Here is a 27,922-nt window from a genome sequence, read left to right on the forward strand (position 1 = left end):
AAACCTTTCAATGTGTTTCTCTTGATGAAACATCTCTCCATAAAAACTCTTTATATAGGAAGAAGCTACATTTTTTCCTAAGGGCGAAGCTACATCTTTTCCTAATAATAATATGGAAACATTCCTAAACTCGATATGTTTTCCTTTTTCCTTAACCCATCAAACTTCACTTTAATGAGTTAACTTGCTCCTCAAGTTAATTGGAATTATCCAACATTCTCCCTCTTAATTCCAACTCGAATCTCGGGTATGTTGATCTTGTGAACTCCGATGAACTTCCATAGACCGTTAATAGGTGCATCGCACTTCTTCGATACGATGTTGTACCAGAACGTGAGTATAGATGCTTCACTGCTTCTCTATGACTCTCTCTTAAGCATCCTATGGTGCTTCGATACGATGTTGCATCAATCTCAGGCTCCTCCTCTGCCTTTGATACTTTCAAACTCGTGTGCATCAGAACGTGAGTATAGTTACATGACTCCATCTTCGTCTTGACAAGTATACCTTGCGCGTATCCTTCTTGTTTGATGTGAATGCCATCAGCTCCTTGCGTTACTTCTATACCAAGATAGTATGTAAGCATCTCGAGGTCTGATAGCTATGATCAGAAGCTCCCCCTTCTATTTCTTTTTATATACCACAGGTTCCTTGGTGCACTTCATGAACTCCATCTCCTTGAGAACACGGTCGAGTTTGATGTTCCAAGCTCTCGGAGCTTGACGCAAACCGTATAGTGCTTTGCTAAGTTTGTACACATGATCCTCCTTTCCTTTCTCCACAAAGCCTTCTGGTTGAGTAACGTATACATCCTCATTTATGTCTCCATTCAGGAACGCAGTTTTCACATCTAAGTGATGGATCTCCCATCCATTAGTTGCTGCTAACGGCAAGAGTAGTCGTATGGTTTCTATCCGAGCATCTGGTGCAAATACTTCGTCGAAGTCTATGCCTTGTTGTTGCACGTAACCTTTTGCAACTAGCCTTGCTTTGTATTTGATCACCGTTCCATCTGCATTCCTCTTGATCTTATAGATCCACTTCAAACCTATCGGTTTCACACCTGCCGGCTTCTTGACGAGCTTCCAGGTCTTGTTTTTGATGATAGATTTGATCTTTGCCTTCATTGCATCGATCCAAGCTTGTATTACTGCAGCTTCGATTTAACTTTCTGGTTCACCATCGATGGTGAGCAAGAGTCTGCCACTTTCAACTTCAGCGAGTAGGATGTAATCATCGAACCGCTTTGGTTTTCTGATGTTATGACCATATCTTGATGTTATATGCGGGTCTTGGTTTGCATCGTTGTTCTCTACTACTTGCTCTTGTTCATCTGGGTCTACAACTTCTTCTTCTTCATTATTGTTTTGCTCTTCGTGGTGTTGGTGATCTTGATGCCCATCACCATCTCCTTCTTCTGTAACATCAATATGAGGAAGCTTGAATGATCCTGGTTCTTTGTCTACATTTGTTGATAGTGTGTACGATGCGGTGAGATGTCTAGTTACATCGTTTTCTTCACAAAAACGAATGGACTCAGAAGATGTGAACTCTCCTCCTCTATCGGTGAGAAAAGTCTTGAGTTTTAGCTTCGTTTGATTCTCCACGTACTTCTTGAACTTTTTGAACCGATCGAACGCTTCACTCTTCTCTCTTAGCGGCATCGTCCACATATATCTTGAGTTGTTTGCTGGTGTTGATGGTGATATCGGACCGCACAAGTCACCATATACCAACTCCAATGCGTGTGATGCTCGATACTTTGCTTTAGGCAGGAAAGACTTCCGAGTTTGCTTCCCAACTAAGCAGGCGCTGCACACATCTTTCTCGTGTATCACCTGAGGCATCCCTACTACCATCTCTTTGTCTACCATATTCTTCATGACTCCAAAGTTCATATGTCCTAGCCGTGCATGTAACATCAGTTTCTTGTATTTGAAGACACTTCGGATATTCAACCTCCATTGGCGTCTTGTACAATCGGTTTGGTTGCCTTGTGACTTGTACTAATAGCCTTCCACGGGGATCTTTCAGCATCAGTAAGTCTTCTTTCATATTAACCTCACAACCCATCTCGGTTGCTTGTCCAAGACTTATAATATTGTGTTTAAGACTTGGGATGTAGTAGATATCTTTGAGTGCTCTTCTCTCCCCCTGTTTTTTCGATGAACGTGATCGAACCTTTCCCAACAATTTCGACGTTTGATCCATCACCGAATTTGACTTTGCCTTTGATGCTCTCATCTAGGTTTGAGAAGAACTCTCTCTTGCCTGTCATATGGTTACTTGCACCATTGTCAAGGTACCATATACTCGTATTTCCATCGCATTCATCAAACCTCTTAGGAAACACTCTCTCTTCGTTGAGGAATACTACTTCATGCATATATAATGCATCTACTTCTTGTGATTCCGTTAGGTTAGCTTCTTCTCTTGGTCGTGTAGGACAATGTGACACGAAGTGCCCCATCTTGTCGCATCGCCAACATCTAACCTTAGAGTAGTCCTTCTTGGTCTTGTCTGAAGCTTCTCCTCCTTTGTTATGACCATCAGAACCATTAGACCTTCCTCGTCCTCTTCCTCTTCCACCATAACCTCTACCTCTGCCTCTTCCTCGCGAGTTGCTATGGCTTCCACGACCTTGTGCATCATTCTTTACAAACATTAGCTTCGATTGATCTTCATCTTGGGTTTCTTCTTTGATGCGTTCTTCGAAAGCCTTCAATCTCCCAACAATGTCTTCGAATCTCGTTGAATTTAGATCCAACACTTGTTCTAACGAAGCTACAATGTGAATGAACTTCGTTCTTGGAAGTCCCTTCAGAAACTTCTTTACCAGCTTTGATGCTTCCATTATCTCTCCTAACGCGTCTGCTTTCGATGCTAAGCCTGAAAGCTTTCCTGCGTAGTCATCCACCGTGTCTGTGTCTGTCATCTTCAGTTTGTCGAACTCAGACATCAAAGTTTGTAACCTTGCTTCTCTCACGCGATCAGCACCTAGGTTACGGGATTTGATAGCTTCCCAAATCTTCTTCGATGTGTCATGTTCTCCAATCTGAAGTATTAGCGCCTCTGGGACTGATTGAAAGATTAGAGCAATCGACATATTGTTCTTCTTTGCATCGTTACTCCCTGGATCAATCGTATCCCAAACTTCGTATAAACGAAGCATCACTTTCATTCGCATCGACCATACGGTGTAGTTGGTCGATGTTAGCATCGGACATCGTATGTCCTTCTTCATCTCAAGACCTTTATCACGTGCTTGAGAATCGTCTCCCATGTTTTGATCGAAGTTACAACTCCTCTTGTAAACGACCTTCGAAACCTGGAGCTCTGATACCAATTAAAGTTGCACAAACACAAAGATTATAAGAACTTCTCTTCTTATTAGATTTAGAAACTCTCTCAAAACTAAACCTTTCAATGTGTTTCTCTTGATGAAACATCTCTCCATGAAAACTCTTTATATAGGAAGAAGCTACATTTTTTCCTAAGGACGAAGCTACATCTTTTCCTAATAATAATATGGAAACATTCCTAAGCTCGATATGTTTTTTTTTTTTCTTAACCCATCAAACTTCACTTTAATGAGTTAACTTGCTCCTCAAGTTAATTGGAATTATCCAACATTAGTAATTAAATATTCAAGACTAACACTGTAAATATGAAGTGATGTTGTTTTGTTTAATTTCTCCTCGCTGTTCTTATAGATTTTTATAGAATTTTTTTGATGAATTATCAAAACAAGATATACAAAATAAAAAAAAACTAGACAAATTTATGGATTTGTACCAACATTATTATTTAGTTTTACAGATTTAGATTCATTTAGATCAGATTTTAAGAAATCGTTTTGGTTTTGGACCAATTTGCCGCCTAGACCGATTTTTAGAACCATGAGTAATAGTCAAGCATTCATGTTGTTTTCCTTGTGTCACACTTTAGGTATGGTTTCCTTCTGCTGGAGAGCATCGCAGCAAAAGATCCTCTTAGTGTTTCGGTTGCAATTCTTCATCAGTTCAACATCTTGCCAGAGATGTATCAAGTCGGCTACACAAAACTGTTTTTCAGAACTGGCCAGGTACTATATAGATAGTCTTCTGATGTCTTGACTTTCTCTGGAAGGGAGCCACAAATTTAGAAACTCTAACTGCAAGGTTTTGCCTCACCTATGCAGATTGGGGTTCTTGAAGATACAAGGAATCGCACTCTTCATGGGATCTTACGTCTCCAAAGCTGTTTTAGAGGGCACCAAGCACGGAGTCGTCTAAGAGAGCATAAAAGAAGAGTTACCGTTCTTCAATCATGTATAACCCCTTGTCTCATTTCAATAATTCAATATAAGTAGAGACTGTTTCAGATTAACTTGAGCTACGGCTTCTTCATACCTCCTGTTGTTTCAGTTGTTCGTGGAGAAAAGGTAAGAAAGGAATACACAGAGTTACTTCGGAGGCATAGAGCTTATTCTGCTATACAAAGCCATGTTAAGAGAAGGATTGCTAAGAGACAGTATAAAGCCACAGTTGATGCATCTGTTGTAATACAGTCAGGTAAAAAATGGTTTTGATTAAAACGTAAAATGTCAAAACGTATTTGATGTTAAAAGTTTCATTTACTCGCAGCAATTCGTGGCGAGCTGGTTAGAAGATGTGCTGGGGATATTGGTTGGCTAAAATCTGGAGGCACCAAGGTCCTAGATTACTTTCTTGCATCTCACTTAAGGTTATAAAATGAACATTGTTTTGACTTAAAATTCTTTACGCAGAGAAATGAGTCAGACGAGGTGCTGGTGAAGGCATCAGTAATTTCAGAACTTCAGCGCAGGGTTCTGAAAAGCGAAGCTGCTCTCCGTGAGAAAGAAGAGGAGAACGACATTCTCCGACAAAGACTGCAGCAGTACGACAACAGGTGGTCTGAATACGAAACAAAGATGAAATCAATGGAAGAGATTTGGCAAAAGCAGATGAGATCATTGCAGTCAAGTCTTTCCATTGCAAAGAAAAGCCTAGAGGTTGAGGACTCGGCTAGAAACTCTGATGCGTCGGTGAACGCAAGCGACGCAACGGAGTTATCAGGAAGTGGCGGTGATCTCAGGACACATGGGAGGACAAGAAGTGTTGGTGTGGGTTTAAGCGTGATAAGCCGGTTAGCAGAAGAGTTCGGACAGAGAGCTCAGGTGTTTGGTGATGACACAAAGTTCTTGATGGAAGTGAAGTCTGGTCAGGTGGAGGCGAACTTGGATCCGGAGAGGGAGCTAAGAAGGTTGAAACAGATGTTTGACACGTGGAAGAAGGATTATGGAGGGAGATTAAGGGAAACGAAACTGATACTTGGCAAACTTGGGAGTGGGGAAAGTGGTGGTTCAGCGGAGAGAGTGAAGATGAAGTGGTGGGGGAGGTTGAAAAGTACCAGGTTTTAATGGTCTCTTTATTTCCTTGAGACGCACGTCTCTCTTTTTTATTTTACACGTTTGATGTTATTCTGCGGTTTTGGTTTTGTTGCTGAGAAGTGAGAAGGCTCTATGGTTACTTAAAATAGTCATGTTTCTCATTTCCATCCAAATTCAGTAAATATTCTACTATATATTAAACATATATTTATAATATTTCTATATTTTTAAGAAGTATCCTATAAGAAGTATTTCTATAGTCATCTCACCTCATATTCGAAGCTTCAGGGTATTTCTTCGGACCTATGTTGGAGCAAGCGCTTATCCGTTTGAGCTTCCCTTGTAGCGCGCGTGGCTGGATTGGGGAACTGTTTTACCGCCTGCGCTTGATAAGTGTTTCTCTCGTGCCTCATGAAAGTGTTTGTTCTTTGTTGGTCTTGAAGATGGCTATAGATATCAACGCAATCCTCCTCAATTAGCATGGAGCGTGTCTTCCCAGCCTGTTGTCATCATTTGGATTCTGGGAAGCGTTTAGATTAGGACATATTTGAAGTTGTTTGTTGCGCCTTTTTTGTTTTTAATTATAGCATTGATTAGTATTTATAGAAATTATTAAATGTCAATAGCATTACTTGTAACTTTATTTGAAAACTAAAAGGTAAATCCCAAAAAAGTGTTCTTATTTTAATAATCTTGATATATATAAAGAAAAAAAATTATAATTAAATTTATGTTAATGGAAATTTCTAAATGTTTTAGAAATTTCTAAATTTCTAAAAAAATATAATTAAATTTATGTTAATGTGAAGTGGGTTAACAGAACTAACTTCACAGAACTATAATATATCAATACTCCATCCGTTTCATTTTAGTTGTCGTTCTAGGTTTATGCACACAGATTAATAAAACATATGATTTTGTATATTTCCAAAATAAAAACACAATTACCTATACATCTAACCATATTTCAACATATAGAAAAATAAGGTGGAGAATCTTATTAATAAATTTTGCATTGAAATTCTAAAACGACACTTATTTTGAAACGAAAAATTTTCCTTACAACGATATTTAAATCGAAACGAGGGAGTAATAAATAATGACGGTGACTCCTAACTATTCTTGATGGAAAATTATTCGGACCCGACAAACAGTTGGATCTTCATCGCAGGTTCGCAGCAAAATAGCGACTTTTTGGATGCTTTGTTTACGGTGCATTGAAGAAGAAAATGAAACATGTGAGCTTAAAGCTAATCTTTTTAGAAAGTCCAACGATGAAAACGAGATAGCCTATATATATTCAGTCGAAAGCAGCAAAACTTTTTTTAGAATTGGACATGTGTTGTTTACGGGACGCGAGTTAATGACGTGACACACCCAGGAGAGATGAACATATTTTTAGTATATAAGATTTTGTAGAAGCTAATAATATATTAATATCTCTAACAAAAGAGGGGATATGTGAAATAATACAAATTTCATATTAAGGTAAGTAGATGTTATGGTTTGAGTCATTTTTGTCTATAATTATACCCTTGATTAATTTTTATAGATATAATTAACTGTTAATGGCATAACTTGTAATTTTATTTGAAAAATAAAGAGTAAACCAAAAAAATGTTCTTGTTATAATAGTATGTTGATATATATTACAAAAATCTTTATAATTATTTTTTTTTTAAATGTTTTTCAACTTTATTATGATTTCTGTTGACCAACTTCACAGAGCTATAATGCATTAATAAAATTTATAAATCTAATAATAATTAATGTCTCTTACAAAAGAGGGGATATGTGAAATCATATGATTTCTGGTGACCAACTTTACAGAATTATAATCTATTAATAAATTTATAAATCTAATCATATTTAATGGCTCTTACAAAAGAGGGGATATGTGAAATAATAAAGATTTCATATTAAGGTAAGTAGATATTATGGTTGAGAGGGGATGCATTTTTTTCCATTAATTATATCTTTGATTAATTTTTACATAAATAATTAAATGTAAGTGGCATAACTTGTAATTTTCTTTGAAAAGTAAAGAATAAATCCAAAAAGTGTTCTTGTTTTAATAGTATTGATATATAAATATTGTTAAAAAATCTTTATAGTTAAACTTTATGTTAATGTAAATTTTGAGTATGAGTTCTGTTGACCAACTTCACAGTCAAAATTTATGTTAATGGAAATCTCATCGCATGTAAATACCTATGAGATATATATATATATATATATATATATATATATATAAAGAACAGCACAATAAGCTATACATAACTACCGCAATATTCTAAATACATTAGGTAAATAAACAATTAAATTTCTAACTTGTTTGTTGAAAACACAGAAGTTGGGTCTGAATGGTAACCGCGGTTTTTATAATATAAGCGGTGTAAAATTTAAGTGCGGTACGATTCAACTACGGTTTATGCAGTTTATGAGATAAATGCAGATTAGATAAAAATTAGTGCAGTTTTCATAAATAAAAAAGAAGTGCGGTTTTGATATAAAATTAGTATGATTTTATTATAAAACGTAATTCGGTTTTGATAAATTAAATTATAATTTTGATTAAAAAAGTAATGTAAAATAAACATAATAACACAATTAGAAATTAAACTTGTTTGTGTAGTGCTAAAGATACAATTTTAAATTTAACTAAAATAAAAATGACTATAATTTACGCATTTTATGTAGTACAATAATGATTCATCTGTGAGTAATTCATTTGTTAAGTGAGTCAAGTGAAGTTTTACATAAAATAGTTTTTAAAATAGAAAGCTTTCATTGACTTTCGTTTGATTTTTGGTTTTATTTACATTTTATGATCTTAAATATATAGTATTATATAGTTAATTAAATTGATTTTATTCAGAGTAACTATTTAACTAAAATAACGGGAAAAAAAACGCACCGAAGATGAAAACCATACCATAAGTGACAGTGGCACCAACGAAGTGCGTTATTAATCACATGCGAACAAACAAAAAAAAACTATTTGTTAAATGTGTGTGATTGGTAACATTGCTGTTGGGTCCATTAATACCGTCCCGCATATTGTAAAAACGTCGTTGCCATTAATTCTAATTTTCCGTTTGGATCTCTTACCTTTTGACTGGTTTATATAATTGAAGGATTTCCAGAAGAAGAAAAATAGTTGTTGCATATTCTAAATCACAAGAAATGGCAGCAAATAAGTTTTCATCTCTTTTATTATTTTCATTGATGGTATCTACGTTTATCCTTTTACCAATGGCTTCAGGTAAACATTTTTTCAAAGTTAAATTGTCCCAAAAAAAAAAACTGTGTACTATTGTTCTACTTAAGAATTGATAATTGATTGATCATTTAATTTTTTTGCATCCCAATTAGGAAAAATCCGTATATGTCCGGTATAAGGAGACCACCTTGTAAGGTCAGCCAAGAATGTATACAAAACTGTAGAAAATTAGGGTACATGACAAGAGGCTGTGAAGAAAAACATTCCAGTATATATTGTTGTTGTATACCCAAAATGAAATCTCAGGATAATCCTCATCACCTAGTGCATTCCTAACTAATTAACCTCTCATTTTTATGTATTTTCATTATATGAATAAAAATATATTTATGTATGATTGATCTACATATAATTTTAAAATATCAAAATATGTCAAATCATCATTGTAATTTTTTTTTATCTAAAAGTTACTTTAATATATATACAAACTTATTAAAAACTAGACATAAAAAAGTTGGACAATTCTCTTAAATAGCTTTTTTTAAGTTTTTGTCACAAAATAGCCCTAAAAAAAAGACCAAAATATCCATGTTTTTATTTTGAAAATTTTAATTTTAATTTTAATTTTTTAAAATTTGAAACCCTATGCCTAAAACTCCACCCCTTAACTCTAAACCCTAAGTCTTGATTAGTTAACCCTATGGTTACCCTTTAATAAAACTTATTTTGGTTATTTTCTTCATTGAAGGCTATTTTTGTGACAAACTTAAAAATGCTATCTTAGGGAATTTCTCTAAAAAGTTTAACAAGAAAAACAAAATTATGTCCAAAACCTTTTTACGGTAGGAGCTATATGCTTTTTAAAATATACACATATAATTAAAAATATCAAAATCTGTCAAATCACAATCATAGTTTAATATTTTAAATTTTTTAAAAGTTCCAAAAAACAAATCTATTAAAATAAACTTAAAAATATCAACTAGTACAAACAAACAAAAAGTAAACAGAACTAACTTAATTGGTATATATGCTAAATATTTCCAAAAGTAACATGAGTTTTTTTTAATAAAAGTTATCTCAAAAAGTATGTCAAAACATACAAATAGCATATACATCAAAATAAAAAAGATAGTTAATATAACAATAGTTAACCTAATCAAATAAATAAAATAGAGACTGAAATTTTTGTATTTAGAATTTTCTTATTTATATTGCTCAACTGTAGAAAGTCATCTAAATTTATAATAGTTTTTACAAGTTCTTCAAAAGAATAAAGATTGATTTATAGTTCTTTTTATCGAGCCAATTCAGTCTTTGACTTAACAATACATTTGCAAAATTTTATTAAATTAAATAATGGTAAAAGTAATTCACTTGTATAAGAAAATATTATTAATTATGCCATTTTATTTATGCATTTTCAAGCTATTTTTATGAATCAAATGAATTAGCATATTTATTCGCTCATTAAAAAATTTGTTTTTAAATAACACTACTATATTACGTTCGACAAATTTTGTTTTCAGAAATTTATAATCCAAATCTTCATTAAATTAAACAGACAGGTTTTGATGAAACAAACCTAAAGATTTTTATAACCTACAATAACTTTTTAAACTAAAATCATTACTAGTAAAAAAAGTATATAATGGCTTTTTATACGTTTTATTGTAATTTACCAATAAAATGATACAATTAATGTTTATAAAACTTTATTAAAGCAATCAGCCTAACATATAAAATTAAAAATGATCTCACATGATTTTTATCAAAAAGATGTTTGAAGAACAATATTAGTAAAATATATGAAAACATGAAAAGGTAAGTAGATACTTTGGTATACCTGGAAAGGAAGAAATAATAAAGTCTTTAGTAATATTGATGTGGATCCTATGGATACCCTTAAACTGGCTGAAACGGAATCGAAACTCTGGGCTGAAGCACAAATATTGAATGATTCAAGGAGGACTTCACAGATAGAGGCTACGATTCTTCCGTCAATTCCAGGAAGAAGGTGTTTTACGGATGGTTCCTGGAAAGAAAATGATAGTTTTCAGGTCAAGGACGGTACAGTACCTTAAAAGGATTTGAGGGTTTAATGGGAGCAAGAAATGTTAGGGCTTCACTCTCTCCTCTTCATGCAGAGATGGAAGCTTTACTATGGGCAATGGAATGCATGAAAAACGTACGACAATTTCAGGTTACATTTGCAACGGATTGTTCTCAATTGGTGAAGATGGTTTCAGAACCAGAAGAATGGCTAGCGTTTGCAAGTTATTTGGAAGATATATACAGTCTGAAAAGAGTTTTATTCGTGCAGAGATTATCTATGTTTCAAGAACGCAGAATAAGAAGACGGATAGCTTAGCCCGCAGTGCTAGGAAAAAACGTCTTTTGTCGTTCGCATGGATCAATATCTCCCAGTGTGGTTCACAGAGTCAGTAGGAGTCTGTAAAGTTGAGGACAAAAAATAATAAAAAAAGGTAAGTAGATATTATGGTTGAGCCATTTTTGTCTATAATTATACCCTTGATTAATTTTTATAGACTGTTAATGGCTTAACTTGTAATTTTATTTGAAAAGTGAAGGGTAAACCAAAAAAGTGTTTTTGCTATAATAGTACACTAGATTTTGTATATAAAACAATATAAATAGAAGTCATATATTAGCACACATGTATTTATATATTGTAAACAATATCTATACAATTTTAAAAATATATAAATACAATGGCCACTCTAAATACAAAGAAATAAATACTCACCATTTTTTAAGCAAATGTTTGGGAAATTTTAAAATAAATACTCACCAGCTATATAATTGTTTTTGGTACATTTAACGTATACAAAATTAAATTGGGCCAGCATATTAATTGAAAAAGAAAAATTATGCAAAGCCCACATCAGACCACATACATAAAAATTGGCCCAACCCCAGTCGTTATCTTTTGATGTCAACCGACATCGTTAACAAAAAAAGAAAACAATCTTCTTTCAGACATCAGTTTGCAAACTCAAAAAAAAAAAAATTCTCTTTAATGGCGATTGTAGAGAGTTATCGAGTCATGGACGATCTGATTCAGCTTCATCTCCAGGGTAAATCATTTCCTTATTTTCTTCATCCTTGATATATGGTTAAACACAAAATATTTGTTAAAGCAATTTTTTTTGGTTTTTGCTATCTTTTGCATGTGGTTTCAAATCGGGTTTAATGTGTACTCCTAATGAAATCGAAGCAGATCTGAGGCAGTCAAAGAAAGATCAATCTGAAATCGTTCGTTTTGGTATTCATCTGACAAAACTCCAAAGGTTTGTCACTTGATATGCCATGCTCCAACCGGAAGAAGGCTTCCTTTACTCTCAATGTAAGTTTTTTTGCAGCTTGCATGAATTTTATGCCCCTTGTACATGTTCCAAATACATTTAGAATATTAACATCATTTAGAATAATAACATTCTAATAAAAAAACGTGAATGAAAAGTTTAGGATTGCTTACATTCTCATTAGCCAAGACGAATTCCATGGTTCTAGTTAATAGTAGTATTTAATAGTAGTAAATTCAGTTACCAATTTGAAACCAAAGATATTATGTGAGTATTATACACGAAATATAATTATAGATTAAATTTTTTTAAACCGTGAATGTAGCTTAAACGTATATTCGTTTTCTATATTTGGTTATACATTTACTTGCACCATGATTGTAGCTAAATCGTACCTTCCACCTTTAAAGTCGGATAATCACATAGGGAATATTATATTGTTTCAATTATTAATACTTGCTTAATCCTGTGATCTTAAAAGGCATACCTTCCTCTACTGCCGAAATTTATGAGTAAATTAATCTTTTTAAATCATTACGAAAATTTGGGGATGATTTGAAAAATATAGTTAGAATAGATATGGTATCCAAACAATATATAAACCATTTATATAAATTTAGATTATTGATTGTTTTAAAAATAAATCTATTTTTAAATAAATATTGTTTTAAGAAATACAAAATATACCATAGTAACTTGTTTTATGAATATATTTATTTTAATATTTTTTGATATATATATATATATATATATATGTGTGTGTCATCTATACTATTAAAAATAGAAATTTTCTTTTTTTTGTATTATATTCATAATACTTGATAATAATCTTTGTGCTATGGTTTTTATCAAGAGTGGTACGTAGTGTCTATATTAATTTCATGAATGATGAGTCTCTATACATTAACAAAATTGGGCTGAACAATTATTTCTGTTTTGATTTTAAAAAGATAGGGCTCGGGCTTGAATAGGTGCAATGGGCTATGAGGTATAATTTTTGATCAGGCTTAATCACGTATTTGGGCTATGAGGTATAATTGTCGATGGATTATGACTGGTAATAAATTTATTGGCGACATTTAATTTTTAAAAATGAAAAGACAATGGCATTCCTTGGTAAATAACTCAAAAAACTATGGGCGAGATTCTGCTTTAAGTATAGATAGATTTATATATTACAAAATATCTTTATAGTTAAACTTTACGTTAGTGGAAATTTTGAAAAGAAAATTTTTATTATGATTTCTGTTGATCAACTTTAGAGAACTATAATATATCAATAAATTTATTAATCTAATAATATTCAATGTCCCTTACAAAAGAGGGGATATGTGATTTTGCTGATTTGTTATTCTCTCCATAGTTTTAGGTTATTTTGCTTGTTTGTCATGTTGTCCTTAGTTTTAGAAAATTTTGGTTATTTATTATAGAGAAATTGCCACAAATACCATATTCATAATACCACTTTTCATGTTTATACTAATTACTTTTACCCTCATTTTTAATGAAGGGTAAAAGACACTTATACACCTAGGGTTAACTAATCTAGACTTAGGGTTTAAAGTTGAGGGGTGGGGTAGAGATTTTGGAATGTGAAATTTATACTTAAAAAATAGTTTCAAATATAATTTTTGATTTTCAAAAAGAAATTTTGAAAAAAAAAAATTCGAAAAAAAATTCAAAATTTTTTTTATAAAAAAGTCTGAATTTGAAAAAGTATAATTCGAAAATATTAAAAAAATATTTGTTTATTTTTTTTAAATAATAATTTATTATATATATAGAGTACAAAGATATAAGACTCTTTTGCCACTTAATGAAGAAATTATTTTTGAAAATGCCTCTTTTAGTGGTGGTAAAAATGAATAGTTTTGGTTATATATAAATATAAATTTTAATATATATATAAATTTAATTTTAATATATATGATTTTTAATGCGCCCATGATTTTAGGTTTAGTCATATTTTATGCATAATTATTAATTTTAATAAATAACGTTAGTGATATAGCTAATAATTTATCATTATCTTGATAATAATTAAGAACTTTTTAGTATCATAGTTAAGTTTATATTATATTTAATTTAGTAATAGTAAAATACTGTATATTTATGTTTATATTATATTTGGTTTAGTAATATTAAATAAACTTTATTTTAATATATATATATATATATATATATATATTATCACCTAAGATAGAAACTGGCAAAAAAATTCAAAAATAGTTATGTTGATTTTTCGTTCAAACGTTAAAAGTCAGAGCATTTAAAATCTTCATTACTCTTAATAATTATTTAGATTATATTTGTTAATGTATAATTGCCCCTAAATTAAAAACGAATTTCATTAATTTGATAATCATCATTATTCATCATTATCTAAAAAGGTTTTATATTATGTTATCCGAAAATATTCTACATCATAATAATTTAAAAATAATAAATCTATGTATATAGTTTTATGTATATATGAATGTTTTATGTTTATTTTACATAATAAAAGATATTTACAAAAAGACTATCGTATATAATTTTTTAATAATTAATTAATTATTACATAATTCAAAATCAGAAAATAATTTATTCTAATAGTTTTTGAATTGATAATATATTTATTTACAAGTTTTTGCAGGGACTAAGCAAGAGGGAGGATCAAGGAAGATGATATATCTGCACCTCTAAGAAAGGGTCCTTACTACTACTACAAGAAGAACCTTCAAGGAATGGAATATGCTCAGCACTGTAGGCGTTTGATCGCTGACAACAAAGCTGAGCCTTCTGTGTATGATACTATGCCAACTGGTCCAGAAGCTCCTCCTGAGCATATCATATTGGATGAGAATATCAAGGCCCAGGAGTACGACTACTACAGTATTGGTGCCTTCAAGGTTAGAAGACTGAGAAACTTCGCTAGAAATAGATTTTAAAAACTGCTCCTTGTTAACAATGCTGTTTCATTTTCTTAATCCTGTGTTCAGGCTAGTCCAGATCATAAATTGGTGGCCTATGCAGAAGACACGAAAGGTGTTGAGATATATACCGTCAATGTCACCGACTCGGAGGCTCTGAAATCATTAGGAGAACCACTAAAAGGACTGACTTGTTATCTTCAATGGGCTGGTAAGGTTTACTTCTGAACCTGTTTTTATTTGAATTTTGCTATTTAAGTATTCTTATTACTTTAAATACTGGTTCTTTGACACTTATGACATTATACACTTCATAGATGAGTTTGTACTAAATTTGCAACAGGTTTGGCATGATACCGAGGACCTATCTTCCTTGTTTCAAGCACCAGCACGCATGGAAGTTCTTTGTTTGTGGATAGCTGACTCGTCTTTGTGATTTGGGCATTTTGGAGGACAGATTCTTCCCTTTCCCTTAGATCTAAAGGGCTAAGCTCTTGCCTATCATGGTACTCGCCTGTTTTTGAGGAATCGTTTTAGCTCTTCCAGTATCTCACCTCATATTTGAAGTTTCAGGGTATTTCTTCGGACCTCTGTTAAAGCAAGCGCTTATCCGTTTGAGCTTCTCTTATAGCGCGTGGCCGGATTGGGGAGATGTTTGACCGCCTGCGCTTGATAAGGGTTTCTCCCGTGCCTCATGAAAGTGTTTGTTCTTTGTTAGTCTTGAAGAGCCATCTCCGAGTGGTCGTCAGGCTAGAGCTTTCGACGCAATCCTCCTCAATTAGCATGGAGCGTGTCTTCCCAGCCTGTTGTCTTCTTTTGGATTCTAGGAAGCGCTTAGATTAGGACATATTTGAAATTGTCTGTTGCGCCATTTTAGTTTTAATTATAGCATTGATTAGTATTTATATAAATTATTGAATGTCAATAGCATTACTTGTAACTTTATTTAAAAACTAAAAGGTAAATCCCCAAAAAGTGTTCTTATTTTAATAATATTGATATATATTAAGAAAAAAATTATAATAAAATTTTATGTTAATGGGAATTTTAAAATGTTTTTCAACTTCATTATGAGTTAGTTCTATTCACCAACTTCACAAAACTATAATATATCAATAATAAATAATGACGGTGACTCCTAACAACAAACAGATAGAGCTTTATTGCAGATTCGCGGCAAAAGAAACCGTTCATTGGCGGCGACTTTGTGGATGCTTTGTCTATGTTGTATTGAAGAAGAAAATGAAACATGTGGGCTCAAAGCTAATCATTTTAGAATTGGACACGTGTCGTTTCCAGGATGTACACTGATATCTTGCATATTCACATTGTTTTATCCATTTATTCATGTGCATTTTCATCATATAGATTAGGATTTAGCCATGTCTAGGTTGCATTTTGCATACATATGTCTCTATTAGGTATTGGAATACCACATGGAGTTCCTGGAGACATTTGGGTGCATTTGGAGCTCAAGGGAGGTGATTATAGTGATCTTTGGACGAGCACTGCCTGGAGCGACTTCCCGGAGCGACTACATGAAGTCGCTGTGACACACACTCCGGAGCGACCTGGCCAGAGCGACATAGAGAGGTCGCTCGCGTTTCTATCGCGAGACACCCCTCCCAGAGCGACCTGGCCAGAGCGACATAGAGAGGTCGCTCGCGTTTCTATCGCGAGACACCCCTCCCAGAGCGACTTGCCAGAGCGACGCTCCGAGGTCGCTCACGTTTCCATGGCGAGACGACACAAAACGAAGCCCGGAGCGACCCACTGAGGTCGCTCCCGAAGGCCGGAGCGACTTGTCGGAGCGACATGCCGAGGTCGCTCCGCGTTTATTTGCCTGTCGAACTCATGTTTTTCTAAGGGTCTTTTGGTCATTTCATTATGCACGTTTTACATTGCCAAAAAACCTAAGTTAAGGACTTTTGTAAGCCATTGGAGGCGGGGGATCTTTTTACGGAGAACAACTAGTAAAACTTCTGGAGATTCAGATTGCTTTCATCTTGTGTTCTTGTGATTTCTTATCTATTTCTCTACATGATTAATCTGAAATCCAATATGGGTTTAAGAGGAATCATGGAGATTAGTGAGTAATCACCTTTTGAATTCATGGGTTAGAGAGATCAAGGGTGATTAGGTTAGTTCTAGGATGTTTTAGTGTAAATCGTTCTTGTTCCTTGCTAGTAGAGTATACATAATGCATTTTCTGAGTTGGCCATTCAAAAGTTGATCAATAGGCATTTCCCATCCAAAAGGTGTTTGATGAAATGCCTGAGACAACTCTCCTAGGTTTTTAGTATACTTTGCCAAAGACATTTGTTGTTAAAGGTGCTAAGAAGCTAATAGACTGGTTAGTAATGATTGCTTTCACATTATTCAACCAAAGACATTTGATGTTTGAGATATGTTAGCAAATGAGCATTCATCTAGACATAGAGCTTGCTTAGAATTGTGTCTAGGCTTAAGGTCGATAGTTTGATTGATCATTTGCCATCCTTAGTTCGATACTTGATCACCCAAGGTCTAATCCCTATGCCCATGAGTTCTCTTTTCCCTTAGTCAAGAAAGTATCATTCTGTAATTGCTTTCTAGTATTAGTAGTAGTTTAAAACACATCTAAATCATCGGTTGCACTTAGATTAAGTGAATACTTGCATTCTCGGTGCTTTGATATCCCTTAGAACTGGTTCGACATTCACTCATACTACAACATTTGTCTTAGGAGCCTTGAAAACTCCTAACATCAAATTGACGCCGTTGCCAAATTCTGAGTAAATTTGAACATTGAGATTTAGTCACTTACTTGAGACTAAGTCATTTTTATTTTCTTTTGTTACTGATTCTCCTTCTTCACCTCCCTTTCATCTACAGGTTTATGAACTTGCGGAGCAGGGGTCCATCAAACCTAGTTCCAAGAGCAGCAGACATCAGAGCTTTAGAGAGAGAGTGTGCTAGAAAGAGAAGAGAAGAATAGCAACAGGCTCACTTGTAGAGATTGGATACTGATATAGGAGACATACCTCAAAATGATGCGAACGCCAATGGAGCTAACAACGTTCCACCACGGCGACCAGCTCGACCCATTGGCACTTATGACCGCCCCAACATTCATGGTCATAGATTGGGAATCCGAGCACCCGCCGTGGCAGCCAACAACTTTGAGATCAAATCAGGACTCCTCAACGTGATCGAGAACAACAAGTATCATGACTTGGCTCTAGAGGACCCATTTGATCACTTGGACAAGTTCAACAGCTACTGTGGGTTGTCAAAAACCAATGGTGTGTCCGAAGATGCCTTAAAGCTTACGCTATTCACTTTCTCTTTGGGGGATAAGGCACGTCAGTGGGAGAAGTCTCTACCCAGCGACTCTATCACCACTTGGGATGACTGCAAGAAAGCATTCTTGGAGAAGTTCTTCTCTACTTCAAGAACTGCTAAGCTGAGAAATGAGATTTCCAGCTTTCAACAGAAGAACTTGGAAGGCTTCAGTGAAGCCTGGGAGAGATTCAAGGGCTACCAAGCTCAATGCCCACACCATGGTTTCTCTAAGGAGAGCTTGCTGAGCACATTCTACCGTGGTGCTCTTCTTAAGTATAGAGCCAGACTGGATACAACTAGCAATGGGTTCTTCTTGGGGAGAACTGAGGAAGATGCAGAGGAGCTGGTTGACAACATGGTAAAGATTGATGCAGTCTACAGTGGAGACCACGACAGAGGCAGTCGAACAGATGATAAGCAGACGAGGAAGGAGTTGAAAGCTCTACATGATAAGATAAACATCCTCATTGCTGATAAAGCCACCTAAGAGCAGCTTCACTTTGTTGGTAACCCAAGCCAAGAGACACCACCTGTTGTCCATGAGGTTGAGGGTTTGGAAGGTCAGGAAGAGCTGTGTTTCATCAACAACAATGGTAGCTGGTCAAAAAAAGAGCCCAACTTTCAGTACAACAACTACCAACAGAAATCCTATCCCAATAACCAACAGAGTGGTTATCCGCCTAGAAACAACCAGCAAGGCAGCTATCAGCCTCAGCAAAACCCCTCGTCTGGTTCCTCTGCTCCTCAAGAGAGCATCACTGATACCTTACTGAAACAAATCTTGGAGTCTCAGACTAGAAGTGAGAAGCATGTTGGTTATGAGTTGAAGAACCTTCATTCCAAGATTGATGGGAGCTATAATGAGCTCAACAACAAATTCTCACATCTTGCTTCTACAGTCAAGAATTTAGAAAATCAGTTTGCTTCCATGAATACTCACCAAAATCGCCAGCAAGGATCTCTACCTGGAAAATCTGACCAAAACCCCAAGGAGACCAAAGCTATCACCCTTAGGAGTGGTAAGCAGTTACCTCCTACAACCCTCACTAGGGATGCTGAGAAACTAGGTGAGGAGGTGGCCATCAACTTTGATGATGAAGTGGTGATTGTTGATGAGAAAATCAATGATGAAATCTTGGAGAAGATTGTGGAAGCCAAAGGTAAAGGAAAAGTTGGGGAAGAGAAGAAAACAGTGAAAGATGGTGAAGTTGTTGCTCCAGCAAATGAGAATTCTTTTGTTCCTCCTCCCTATGAACCCAAACTTCCATTCCCTGGTAGATTCAAGAGGCAGCTGCTAGAGAAGTACAAAGCTCTGTTTGAGAAGCAAATGAGTGAAGCTCAGGTTGCAATGCCCATCATCGATGCTTTCATGTTGATTCCTCAATACAACAGGTTCCTGAAAGATGTTGTAGCTGCAAAGAAGAAGGAGATGGAAGGCATGATGATTCTTACCCATGAGTGCAGTGCCATCATTCAGAGGCTTGATGTTCCAGAGAAGTTAGAGGATCCAGGATGCTTCACACTACCTTGTGCTCTTGGACCTATGGTATTTGAGAAATGTCTCTGCGATTTGGGAGCTAGTGTCAGCTTGATGCCTTTGTCTGTTGCAAAGAAGCTTGGATTCACTCAGTACAAGAAGTGTAGACTCTCTCTGGTGTTAGCTGATCGTTCAGTGAAGTACCCTGTGGGCATCTTAGAGGACCTCCCTGTGAAGATTGGAAGGTATGAGATACCTACAGATTTTGTGGTGCTTGAGATGGGTGAGGAGCCTCAAGACCCATTGATTCTAGGAAGGCCATTCTTAGCTACAGCAGGAGCTATTGTTAATGTGAATGAAGGCACGATTGATCTCCATTTGGGTAAAGAGAACATCCTCCACTTTGACATCAAGGGGAAAATGAGAAAACCAACTGTGTTCGGGCAAGCCTTCTACATTGAAGAGATGGGCACTCCTGCTGATGAGCACCTTGAAGAGTTACCACCTGAAGACGACGAGGAGGGAGCATCTCCCTCTACTCATTCCCCATAGAAGGTAACCCACTACTTTCCCTTGTATATACCATTTCGTTTTTGCATATTAGTTTTCTCTTTTTGGGTATCTCTCTCTCCTTGACAACACAGAGACTGTGTCATTTAAGTTTGGGGGAGGTACCAAGTATTTGATCATGTTTGCTTTGATGTTGTTTCATTGAGTCATGCATTGCATACCTATTTGCATAAAAAAAATTGAAAAACACAAAAAAAAAAAAATCATTTAGTTTGCATCATTTGCATTTCTAGGAGAGTCTAGAGCATATAGGTTGCATTTACTTGCATTGGGAGCAATGATTTGAAATGCCTTGTAAAGAACATTACTTTGCACCTGAGTAGCTTATGCACCTCTCAAAAAGACTTGTATGCTTCGAGCCTTGAAAACTCTTCTTGAAACTTGTTGATTGCTGAAATTCAGTCTTTGAAGTCAACTACAACCTTATTTGAACTGAACGAACTTAATGCTTCTTGCTCATGGTCCCTTGTGTACTGAGTCATGGCTATACACACTTGAGTTGTCACATCCTTTATGCCAATCTTATTTTGACAAACTCTAGTGGTAGACCACTCCCAAAACCTTTCTCTTCTTTTAAGCTTTCATTGTTTGATGAGTGAGGCATTTTTCGGAAAGTCTTACATGCACATAATGTTGAGAGTATCGGGAACGACAATGCTTGATCTTCATTCTTGCTAGATTAGGCACCTTATTGTCTAGCCATAGGATGGGGGTGAGTGTTGTAAAGTTTGATTTGGGAGTATGAGAAAGTTGAAGGAAAAAAGTGAACTCTTGTGCTTAATTGACTAGTCTTTATGGGATAAGTAGAGAAACTTCTAGCTCAATTTGTGAAAAGTCTTGGCCTCCGAACATAAAAAAAAAAGAAGAGAAATAGTAAAGAAACGGGGCTAGCAAAATTAGTATGAGCTAAGAGGTGTTCAAAAAGTGTAAGAAATCCCTTGTAAAAAAAACGAGTTTTATGTTGGGAAATGCTTTTGAAGTCCTTGGGTGAGAGATGTGAGTTGGGTTTGGAATGGGGAAATGAATGTGTATCATATATGTTTGGGAAAAGGGTAGAACAATGGAGATTGAGCATTGTATGCATGAGTTGATCCCTTTCTTAGATATATTATGTGCAATGTCAAGGCTACTTGTCTTGAGAGTATACCACCTTAAATATCATATATCTTGAACCCCTTGACTCACTTGATTAAAAGCCTCCCCTTACCCAAATGATTTGGACCAATTGACCATTTGCAAGAATTCACTTGATGCTATGCTTAATGAACTTGAGAGTTGGCTGATTTGCATGTGTGAATGCATGATGATGAGTGTAGGGATGAAAAGAGTTGAGATAGGCCTAGAGAAGCTAGAGTATAATAAGAGAGGGTGTACTAATGCCGAATTTAGATGTTTATTTGAGTGCTTTGTGTGTTTCTTTTGGCTATGAGCTCCCACCTTCAAACCTCTCTCCCTATAAGTTCTAGAAAGTTCACTTGAGGACAAGTAAAAGAATAAGTTTGGGGGAGTTGATATCTTGCATATTCACATTGTTTTATCCATTTATTCATGTGCATTTTCATCATATAGATTAGGATTTAGCCATGTGTAGGTTGCATTTTGCATACATATGTCTCTATTAGGTATTGGAGTACCACATGGAGTTCCTGGAGACATTTGGGTGCATTTGGAGCTCAAGGGAGGTGATTACAGTGATCTTTGGACGAGCACTGCCTGGAACGACTTCCCAGAGCGACTACATGAAGTCGCTGTGACACACATCCCGGAGCGACCTGGCCAGAGCGACATAGAGAGGTCGCTCGCGTTTCTATCGCGAGACACCCCTCCCACAGCGACCTGGCCAAAGCGACATGAAGAGGTCGCTCGCGTTTCTATCGCGAGGCACCCTGTCCAGAGCGACTTGCCAGAGCGAAGCTCCGAGGTTGCTCGCGTTTCCATGGCGAGAAGACACAAAACAAAGCCCGGAGCGACCTCTCAGAGCGACCCACTGAGGTCGCTCCCGAAGGCCGGAGCGACTTGTCGGAGCGACATGCCGAGGTCGCTCCGCATCTATTTGCCTGTCAAACTCATGTTTTTCTAAGGGACTTTTGGTCATTTCATTATGCACGTTTTACATTGCCAAAAAACCTAAGTTAAGGACTTTTGTAAGCCATTGGAGGCGGGGGATCTTTTTACGGAGAACAACTAGTAAAACTTCTGGAGATTCAGATTGCTTTCATCTTGTGTTCTTGTTGATTTCTTATCTATTTCTCTACATGATTAATCTGAAATCCAATATGGGTTGAAGAGGAATCATGGAGATTAGTGAGTAATCACCTTTTGAATTCATGGGTTAGAGAGATCAAGGGTGATTAGGTTAGTTCTAGGATGTTTTAGTGTAGATCGTTCTTGTTCCTTGATAGTAGAGTATACATAATGCATCTTCTGAGTTGGCCACTCAAAAGTTGATCAATAGGCATTTCCCATCCAAAAGGTGTTTGATGAAATGCCTGAGACAACTCTCCTAGGCTTTTAGTATACTTTGCCAAAGACATTTGTTGCTAAATGCGCTAAGATAGCTAATAGACTTGTTAGTAATGATTGCTTTCACATTATTCGACCAAAGACATTTGATGTTTGAGATATGTTAGCAAATGAGCATTCATCTAGACATAGAGCTTGCTTAGAATTGTGTCTAGGCTTAAGGTCGATAGTTTGATTGATCATTTGCCATCCTTAGTTTGATACTTGATCACCCAAGGTCTAATCCCTATGCCCATGAGTTCTCTTTTCTCTTAATCAAGAAAGTATCATTCTGTAATTGCTTTCTAGTATTAGTAGTAGTTTAAAACCCATCTAAATCATCGGTTGCACTTAGATTAAGTGAGTACTTGCATTCTCGGTGCTTTGATATCCCTCAGAACTGGTTCGACATTCACTCATACTACAACATTTGTCTTAGGAGCCTTGAAAACTCCTAACATCATACACGTTAATGACGTGATGCACTCATGAGAGATGAACATATTTTTATTATATAAGATTTTGTAGAAGTTAATAATATTTAATATCTCTTACAAAAGAGGGGATATGCGAAATAATACAAATTTCATATTTAAGGTAAGTAGATGTTATGGTTGAGTCATTTTTGTCTATAGTTATACCCTTGATTAATTTTCATAGATATAATTAACTGTTAATGGCATAACTTGTAATTTTATTTGAAAAGTAAAGAGTAAACAAAAAAGTGTTCTTGTTATAATAGTATATTGATATATATTACAAAAAATCTTTATAATTAAATTTTTTTGAAATGTTTTTCAACTTTATTATGATTTCTGACCAACTTCACGGAACTATAATGTATTAATAAATTTATAAATCTAATAATAAGTAACGTCTCTTACAAAAGAGGGGATATGTGAAATCATATGATTTATGTTGACCAACTTCACAGAACTATAATGTATTAATAAACTTATAAATCTAATAATATTTAATGTCTCTTACAAAAGAGGGGATATGTGAAATAATACAGATTTCATATTAAGGTAAGTAGATATTATGGTTGAGAGGGGATGCATTTTTTTCATTAATTATATCCTTGATTAAATTTTAAATAAATAATTAAATGTAAGTGGCTTATCTTGTAATTTTCTTTGAAAAGTAAAGGATAAATCCAAAAAGTGTTTTTGTTTTAATAGTATTGATATATAAATATTGTTAAAAAATCTTTTTAGTTAAACTTTATGTTAATGTAAATTTTGAGTATGAGTTCTGTTGACCAACTTCACAGTCAAAATTTATGTTAATGAAAATCTCATTGCATGTAAATGCCAATGAGATATATATAAAGAACAGCACAATAAGCTATATATATAACTACCCCAATACTCTAAATACATTAGGTAAATAAACAATTATTTTTCTAACTTGTTTGTTGAAAAGACAACATATGCTCATCGTGTACTAAATGTTGGATCTGAATGGTAACTGCGGTTTTCATAATATAAACGGTGCAAAATTTAAGTGCAGTACGATTCAACTACGGTTCATGCAGTTTGCGAGATACGTGCAAAATTTGATAAAAAGTATAGTTTTTATAAATAAAAAAGTAGTGTGGTTTTGATATAAAAATTAGTATGATTTTATTATAAAACGTAATTCGGTTTTGATAAATTAAATTATAATTTTTATTAAAAAGTAACGTTAAATTAACATAATAATAAAATTAGAAATTAAACTTGTTTGTTTAGTGCTAAATATACAATTTTAAGTTTAACTAAAATAAAATTTACTACAATTTACGCATTTTATGTAGTACAATAATGATTCATCTGTTACGTGAGTAATTCATCTGTTATGTGAGTCAAGTGAAGTTTTACAGAAAATAGTATTAAAATAGAAAGCTTTCATTGACTTTCGTTTGATTTTTGGTTTTGTTTACATTACATGATCTTAAATATATAGTATTATATAACTAATTAAAGGGAGAATTTGCCAAATGACTACAATTCAAAGTGTAATTAAGATAATGGCTATGATTTTGACATAATTGATTGATTAACATTTAACACTTACTTAATCCGGTTATACCCTTTGTTATTATAAGTTCTCTGTGATAAAAGATAACTTACGTCAAAGAAATGATGTCGACACCAGCATATGTAGCCCACGATTTATGTGAGATGTTCATAACTTACGTACAAGTATCCAATACGTAAAAGAAGATATAGATGACATTAACGCTTTAAGAGATGGAGTACATGCACATTCACTGTGTACTGTTAACTAACAAATCAAGCAAAGACATCCAAGTCACGTGTCTTCTTACCACGTAGTTAACCGTGCTAAGTAAGTGTTATATTTCATTTATAAAAGTACTATATCTAATAGAAACAAATAGAATATCTTCATATGAAACAAAACCATAAACTCTAAACCAAACTCCTGCATCTAAATACTAAATCCTAAATCTGAATTCCTAAACCCAAACCCAAATGTTAATCTAGTTTAAAGTTACAATATTTAGAAAAAAAAACAAAATAAAATAGTAATATAAAATTTTAAACTATTATCCTATATTATCTAAAATGGAATGGAGATTACTCTTGTGAACTAACACATTAATTGTGTCGTCAATTTCAACCCCCCATCCACTCCAACTCTAAACCCAGCACACCTCCATTTAAATATTAAACTCTAAATTTTAATTCCTAAACCCAAACCTAAATGTAAAATATTTTAGATTAAATTAAAATATGAAAATAGTATATACTAGTTTGTACTATTAACTATACCATATAAAATAGAAAAGAAGACTTGTTGGAAAATACATATATGTGACTGAAACAATATTGATGTGATACCTGTAGGTTTTATTTTTACATTAGTTAGTATTTATTTTATTGTTTTGGTAGTAGGTTTCACCGGTGATGTAGAAGGGCAAACATGCATTATTACATAAAATATATAATGTATGTATGCTAGCTAATTAGGTTAAAGTGTTATACAATGAGTTATAATTTTTTTGATGGTCATAGAGTGCAATTTCTCTTAATTAAATTGATTTTATTCAGAGTAACTTTTTTTTTTTGGAACGCAACTTTATTAAATCATCAGAGTAGCGTGGTAAAACCACTTGATACACGACTTAGAGCCTGCTTAGCCAAACGGTCAGCAGCAACGTTCCTCTCACGAGGAATCCAAACAAAAGAAAATTCTCAAACTCCATACACTCTATCCTAATGTCAGAGACGATCCCATAGATATCTGGAGGTTCTGTCTTCAAGTTTAAAGCCTTCATGAGTTGTGAGGAGTCTGACTCGTATCTGATATGCCGGAGCCCCAGCTCTTTGCACATTTTCACTGCATCTCTCATAGCTAAACCTTCAGCCACCAATGGTGGAGCAAGTAGCTCAGCTGTAGCTTGGAATCCCGAGTTTCTTCCAGTGTTCTTCACGCTCCAGCCTAACCCTGCACTCTTGCTTGTAGCATTCCACGCCGCATCTGTCTGCACCACAACTTCCCGACCTGATGTAGTCCTGCCTGATTTTGGGTGTGTCACTCGCTTCTCCTCCTTACTCTGTGCGTTAAGCCATTCTCTGGCAGCTACCACCGCCTGTGTCACTACTTCTTCTGCCGTGAATACTTTATCATTGAAGATCATCTTGTTTCGAGCTGTCCACAGGTTCCAAACGATCCAGGGAGCTAGTTGTCCTGAAACAATACCCACCGGTGGTAGACAAGGGTTCTCTATCAGTCTCATCCAGTCGGTTTCCAAATCTAACAATCGTCTCCTATCAATTCGGTGAGCAAACGGAGCTGTGTTCCATACAGTCTCAGCAAAATCACATTGAAAAAGAAGATGATTGATAGATTCAAGCTTCCCACATCTCTTGCACATTGGATCAACATTTATTTGTCTAGCAAGAAGCTTTTCGCCGACTGGTAGGGCTCCGCGCAAGACTTTCCAGACCAAGAGTTGTTTAGGAGCCGTCTTCAGGTTCCAAACGCCTTTGTTCCAGTCTATTAGGTGCGCCTTTTGCGGCCTTTCGTTCTTCTCATTTTTTGAACGCCACTGCTGCCACATATCCAGATTTCGTTGTGTACTCTCCATCTCGCATATGGACCCAGAAGAGCTTGTCAGGAGCCCCTAGACTACTTGGTTTTATGGTGAGGATTGACTCCGCCTCGAAAGGAAATATGAGTTGTAATACTTCCTGGTTCCACTCTGTGGTCCCTAGTAACGAAGTGCGTTACTAATCACATGCGAACATAAGTGACAGTGGCACAAACGAAGTGCGTTATTAATCGCATGCGAACAAACAAAAAAACTTTTTTAAGAAGTGCGTTATTTTTAGTCAAAAGGCGTTATTTGGTAAATTAATTCTAATTTTCCGTTTGGATCTTACCTTTTAACTGGTTTATATAATTGAAGGACTTCCAGAAGAAGAAAAATAGTTGTTGCATATTCTAAATCACAAGAAATGGCAGCAAACAAGTTTTCATCTCTTTTGTTATTTTCATTGATGGTATCTACGTTTATCCTTTTACCAATGGCTTCAGGTAAACATTTTTTCAAAGTTAAATTGTCCCAAAAAAAAAAAAACTGTGTACTATTGTTCTACTTAAGAATTGATAACTGATGGATCATTTAATTTTTTTGCATCCCAATTAGGACAAATCCGTATATGTCCCGTAAGGAGACCACCTTGTAAGGTCAGCCAAGGATGTATACAAAACTGTATAAAATTAGGGTACATGACAGGAGGCTGTGAAGAAAAATATTCAAGTATATATTGTTGTTGTATACACAAAATGGAATCTCGGGATAATAATCATCATTCACCTAGTGCACACTAGTTACATTTGTTGATGTTTCTCTGGTTGACAACCAAATAATTATTATCAAAATTAATAAAATTATTTTCAAAACAATCTATTAAAGATATGGTGGGCATAGTGAACAGTTTCTTCTATGTCTTAAATTGAAAATGTTATTTTTAAATCGTTCTTAGCAAATACAATTGGGTAGATTGGCAAGCTCTTTAGAAGTGCTGTAGGATATTTCTACAGCCTAAATTATTTCTAAAGTATAATTTTTTACCAAACATGCTTTGTAAAGAATTCTTAAAGCTACAGATTTTTCTTTTCATTTTGTTTATGTTTAGCTGTGGAAAGCAATAAACCTAGATCACTTATTTTTTGCTTTAGAAA

At 34.8% G+C, this 27,922-nt stretch overlaps 3 protein-coding genes, 1 long non-coding RNA gene and 1 other non-coding gene across 9 annotated transcripts; 3 read left to right on the plus strand and 2 right to left on the minus strand.

Moving 5' to 3' along the window:
- Window positions 1-3,942: 3,942 nt before the first annotated feature.
- Window positions 3,943-5,538, plus strand: LOC125594927 (myosin-3-like). Its single transcript, XM_048770921.1, has 5 exons — window positions 3,943-4,084; window positions 4,181-4,310; window positions 4,407-4,553; window positions 4,626-4,693; window positions 4,769-5,538. Exons 1-5 carry the CDS (start codon window positions 4,040-4,042, stop codon window positions 5,420-5,422), a joined length of 1,044 nt encoding a protein of 347 aa, XP_048626878.1. The 5' UTR covers window positions 3,943-4,039; the 3' UTR covers window positions 5,423-5,538.
- Window positions 5,539-7,668: 2,130 nt separating this feature from the next.
- Window positions 7,669-9,009, plus strand: LOC125594929. Its single transcript, XR_007330050.1, has 3 exons — window positions 7,669-7,698; window positions 8,530-8,657; window positions 8,768-9,009. It is a non-coding gene; the product is annotated as an uncharacterized LOC125594929 (long non-coding RNA).
- A 2,403-nt stretch (window positions 9,010-11,412) lies between these two features.
- LOC106414047 (dipeptidyl aminopeptidase BI-like) lies at window positions 11,413-15,888 on the plus strand. Of its 5 annotated transcripts, none has more exons than XR_007330053.1 (6): window positions 11,413-11,713; window positions 11,857-11,982; window positions 14,568-14,832; window positions 14,923-15,064; window positions 15,197-15,359; window positions 15,427-15,886. XR_007330053.1 is itself a non-coding variant. In XM_013854768.3 (5 exons), exons 3-5 carry the CDS (start codon window positions 14,668-14,670, stop codon window positions 15,205-15,207), a joined length of 318 nt encoding a protein of 105 aa, XP_013710222.1. In that variant the 5' UTR covers window positions 11,425-11,713; window positions 11,857-11,982; window positions 14,577-14,667; the 3' UTR covers window positions 15,208-15,888. The 5 variants fall into 5 exon arrangements, 1 of the variants encoding a protein (XP_013710222.1); XR_007330054.1 differs by having other exon boundaries at window positions 11,415-11,713; window positions 14,577-14,832; window positions 15,421-15,888; XM_013854768.3 differs by having other exon boundaries at window positions 11,425-11,713; window positions 14,577-14,832; window positions 15,197-15,888.
- Window positions 15,889-18,295: 2,407 nt separating this feature from the next.
- LOC125594930 lies at window positions 18,296-18,402 on the minus strand. The gene has a single exon (XR_007330055.1). It is a non-coding gene; the product is annotated as a small nucleolar RNA R71 (small nucleolar RNA).
- A 7,454-nt stretch (window positions 18,403-25,856) lies between these two features.
- On the minus strand, window positions 25,857-26,822 carry LOC125594926. The gene has a single exon (XM_048770920.1). It carries the CDS (start codon window positions 26,820-26,822, stop codon window positions 25,857-25,859), a length of 966 nt encoding a protein of 321 aa, XP_048626877.1.
- Between the last annotated feature and the right edge of the window lie 1,100 nt (window positions 26,823-27,922).

This window comes from Brassica napus (genome assembly GCF_020379485.1).
Source record: "Brassica napus cultivar Da-Ae chromosome C6 unlocalized genomic scaffold, Da-Ae chrC06_Random_14, whole genome shotgun sequence".
Classification (NCBI taxonomy): Eukaryota; Viridiplantae; Streptophyta; class Magnoliopsida; order Brassicales; family Brassicaceae; genus Brassica; species Brassica napus.